Raw genomic sequence first — 3,461 nt, 5'->3', positions numbered from 1 at the left:
GCCAACGTCTGTGGAGCTGCTCCCATGTTCAATATGCTGCTGCCACCTACAGGTCTGAGGCTTTGACTACCCGATTCCCTTTGTGTCACCAAATGAAAATTCTTGAGGATATAAATCAAACTGTGTTCTGTTTGATCGCTGTTTATGTCAATGGTAAGTTTCAAAATGCAAGATGGCATGCTTGTTTTTGGTGGAAACCAGTTAAATCTTTTCAGGGAAGAAAATGAAGGCACTAAATATTGTATATCTCATTCTATCTCATTGTATAATTTTGTCTAAACACTTGTCCTTTATGTTATTATCACTATTAAAAATGACCCAACATAACACGTTACCCACTGTATCATGCTCTAATCTATAACACAAAAACCAAAAAAGACCGAAGGTGTCGAGTAAACACAAAAGACACAAACATTATTCTCAGCAAGACTACATCTTTATTCATGAATCACAACAAAGGAAATCCTGCTAGAGCCAAAAGAGGAAAAACACTTTTTTCAAACCTCATATTGAGCAAAATATATAGAATAAGATAAACAAATCAGTAAATAAAATAATAATCATACTAATAGTAATCCAATAACAAACAGCCTATCAATAAAATGATAAAATTGAACAATAAATGATAATGATACTCTGTCATGTTCATCAACTGCACACTGACTTGGGTATGAGGATGCGGTGTCCTGTAGAAGCCTTGTATTGCTAGGTTGACTTTTTTGTGTAATTGACAGCTGGCATGGTCTTGCTTGAACAGAATATTTCATGACTCTTTAAAAGCCAAGCCAAACTATTAACAGGACTGGATGTCCCCAGTGATGACTGGGCCACTTTGGCCATGAGTCCAGGCATGCGCACCTAAATGTTGAACTATGTTTAACCTTGTATTGGCCATGTATTCTGCTGTGCCTTTAGCTCAGCCAAAAAATACATTACAAAATGGCCAAAATGCCTGGGTGTCAAGTGAAGCGCAATCATTTGGCTTTTTGCTTTGGATTGCAATCTGACATTTTGAATGACATCATCGCAGGACACTGAGGATCTGAGAGGGAGGCTCTGACCTAGTCAGAAGAGGAGAAACAGTTATACTAAAAGAGTTCCTACTCCATTTCAGCTGGCTTTGTGTTAGAAGGAACAGTTCATCTTAAGACCAAATGTGCCTAAAGGCAGCAGACAGCCAGAGAATGAGAATGTCTACATCTCGGCTCAAAAATATCCCTCTCCTTACACTGAGGAGACATGGCTGGAAGGTACATGATCCTGCTAATATCCCTCCTCACATTGCACACGCACATAAGCATAGCATCCATGCTGACAGATGGAGACTGTATGAAATCATGGGACGCACAGATTGCACTGGAGATCAATTCCACACTCTGAGTTTTAACTGTACTAATGGCAAAATTAAGCCATTTCACTAAAGTCATGTAAATCAAAATGAACACAATCATGGCAACCATATCTAAAACTGAAACTCCTTCCATCATCAAATACAATGAATGTTTGAATATGACTTGAACCGGTGTATTTCACACTGTATCATGTGGAAGAGAACATAGGTTTAAACAATACCACATTCCTTTACATTACACTACCAAGTAAGAATGGTAACTGATATGGAAATAATAGCTATCATGGTAATAACAGCATCCAATGCTCACCAATGACAAATACTCACATTGGAACAAAACTCACAATACAGGACCACACGCCCAACAAAAGCAGTACGACTAGGACAACATCTCCATGTTAGCTAACAGTGTGGTGTAGAGTGGGCTAGTTGCTTTGCCCATGTCTCGATGCTGGACATACACTATTTTTGTTTTAATGTCTCCGGCTATCTAAAAACAATGATGTAATTTCTTGTGTGGTTGACCATGTCGACTATTATGCATGCATTTAAATAGATGTGAAAGGGTGTGGAGCATGCCATGTGCAACAGTGTTCAGAGTTCTGTGTGAGCGTGCATGGACACTTGAGCAAGTGAACTCCCTAGCTGTGTCCCCAGCTGTTTTGGGGGGTGCCCTGTGAGAGATAAATCAGGAGGTATTTTGAGGAAGCCTATTCAGTAAGAATAGATCCAGCCAATCAATCTTCCAATCAGCAAAGGTCAAAGGTTACAGGCCGAGGATTTGGGGGGTGAGGTGAAGTGAAGACTTCACTGACCACTAAGTCTGCAGATGGCTGTGTGCAGCGGAGCAGATAAAGGAGAAGGAAAGGAGGACATGGGAGTGACGAGTTAATCCAAGGCTGGGCTCATGAGTTGTCTGAAGGGACATGCTCTTCGAAGCCCTCGCTCTCCCTGACCAGCGCCCTCTCCAGGATGACACGGCCCTCCTTGTATCGCTGGCTGTCCTCGGTAGCAAACTCATAGATCCAACCCAGCTTGCTATTGCAGTTCTTGCAGCTGACGTCCCTCACCATGTGCCTGCCAGTAAGCATCACTCTGTCCTGCACCTCGCTATACTGGAGGTTCACCACCTATAGGGTTGACACACAGGCATGCACACATAGAGCATTTCTGAAGCAGGGAAACTAAGTATTGAGTGCCACCTGGTTTTCAAAATCAGTGACAGTTACAAAAATAATGTCTACTTCTGTTATCAGTAAATGCCATGGACAGCATCTAAATGGCTACCACCATGTACCTTGTTGAAGAGAAACGCTCTGCCCGTGGCTCCTGTGAAGCGAGTAGAGATGAGCTCAGACCTATTAGTCAGGATAGTATCACAGTTGGCACAGGAGAAGAGGCGTGTCCCGCCAATGTGGTCCAAGAAGATACGCCCCATTGTTCAAGGAGCCCAACAAGGAAGTGATCAACAAAGGCTAGAAAATGAGAACAGCAGAGGGTAAACTCAAATCATCTTGGGAAAATTAAATCCACTTAATCATGAAAAAATGTTTTAAATACCCGTCCATTAATGGCAACTAACGTTTCAAAGTCACAAGGACTTGTTTTGACTGTAGTCATGAGAACTGCTGACTGGAGAAAACAGCTGTTTCGACTGGTGAGCAATTTGAAAGCAAAACACAAATGAGGAACAGTGATAGTATCAACCAACATTACCCATACACACTCCTGAACGTTAGCTAATTTAGACTAACAGACAAAAATGGAGTGTATATGCTTGTTTCAGACACATTTTTGGTCACTTCAGCTGAGATCCACCGCGTTGGTGATCTCAGCCAGAGAGCAAGGCAACAGGAGCTAGCCTTAGCTGCTAATGTTGAGCAAGCTAGGAGCAAAAGGGAAAACAACAACCCGAATTCACCGCTTTTCTTCAAAAATGTGTTCCTACCTTCTCGAACTGGATTTTGTGGCGACCAACGATCCCACCCGCGACGGTGTCACCGATTTAGTGCCGTGTATTTTGGGTGAACATGTGTTGTTTGTGCGGTGGTCGTCGCCGTCGTCGTGGCTTTGTTGTTCTTTTTCAGCTGTTCCTGTCTGCGCTGCGCTC

At 42.5% G+C, this 3,461-nt stretch overlaps 1 protein-coding gene across 1 annotated transcript; it reads right to left on the bottom strand.

Annotated features, from left to right (window-relative positions):
* Positions 1 to 417: 417 nt before the first annotated feature.
* On the bottom strand, positions 418 to 3,461 carry LOC115354565 (protein yippee-like 5). Its single transcript, XM_030044963.1, has 3 exons — positions 3,300 to 3,461; positions 2,649 to 2,826; positions 418 to 2,481 (listed from the first exon to the last, which is right to left on the bottom strand). The coding sequence occupies exons 2-3, from the start codon at positions 2,787 to 2,789 to the stop codon at positions 2,257 to 2,259; spliced, it is 366 nt and encodes a 121-aa protein (XP_029900823.1). The 5' UTR covers positions 2,790 to 2,826; positions 3,300 to 3,461; the 3' UTR covers positions 418 to 2,256.

Source organism: Myripristis murdjan, chromosome 22, assembly GCF_902150065.1.
Source record: "Myripristis murdjan chromosome 22, fMyrMur1.1, whole genome shotgun sequence".
Taxonomy (NCBI): domain Eukaryota; kingdom Metazoa; phylum Chordata; class Actinopteri; order Holocentriformes; family Holocentridae; genus Myripristis; species Myripristis murdjan.
This window is presented reverse-complemented; position numbering and strand designations above follow the sequence as displayed.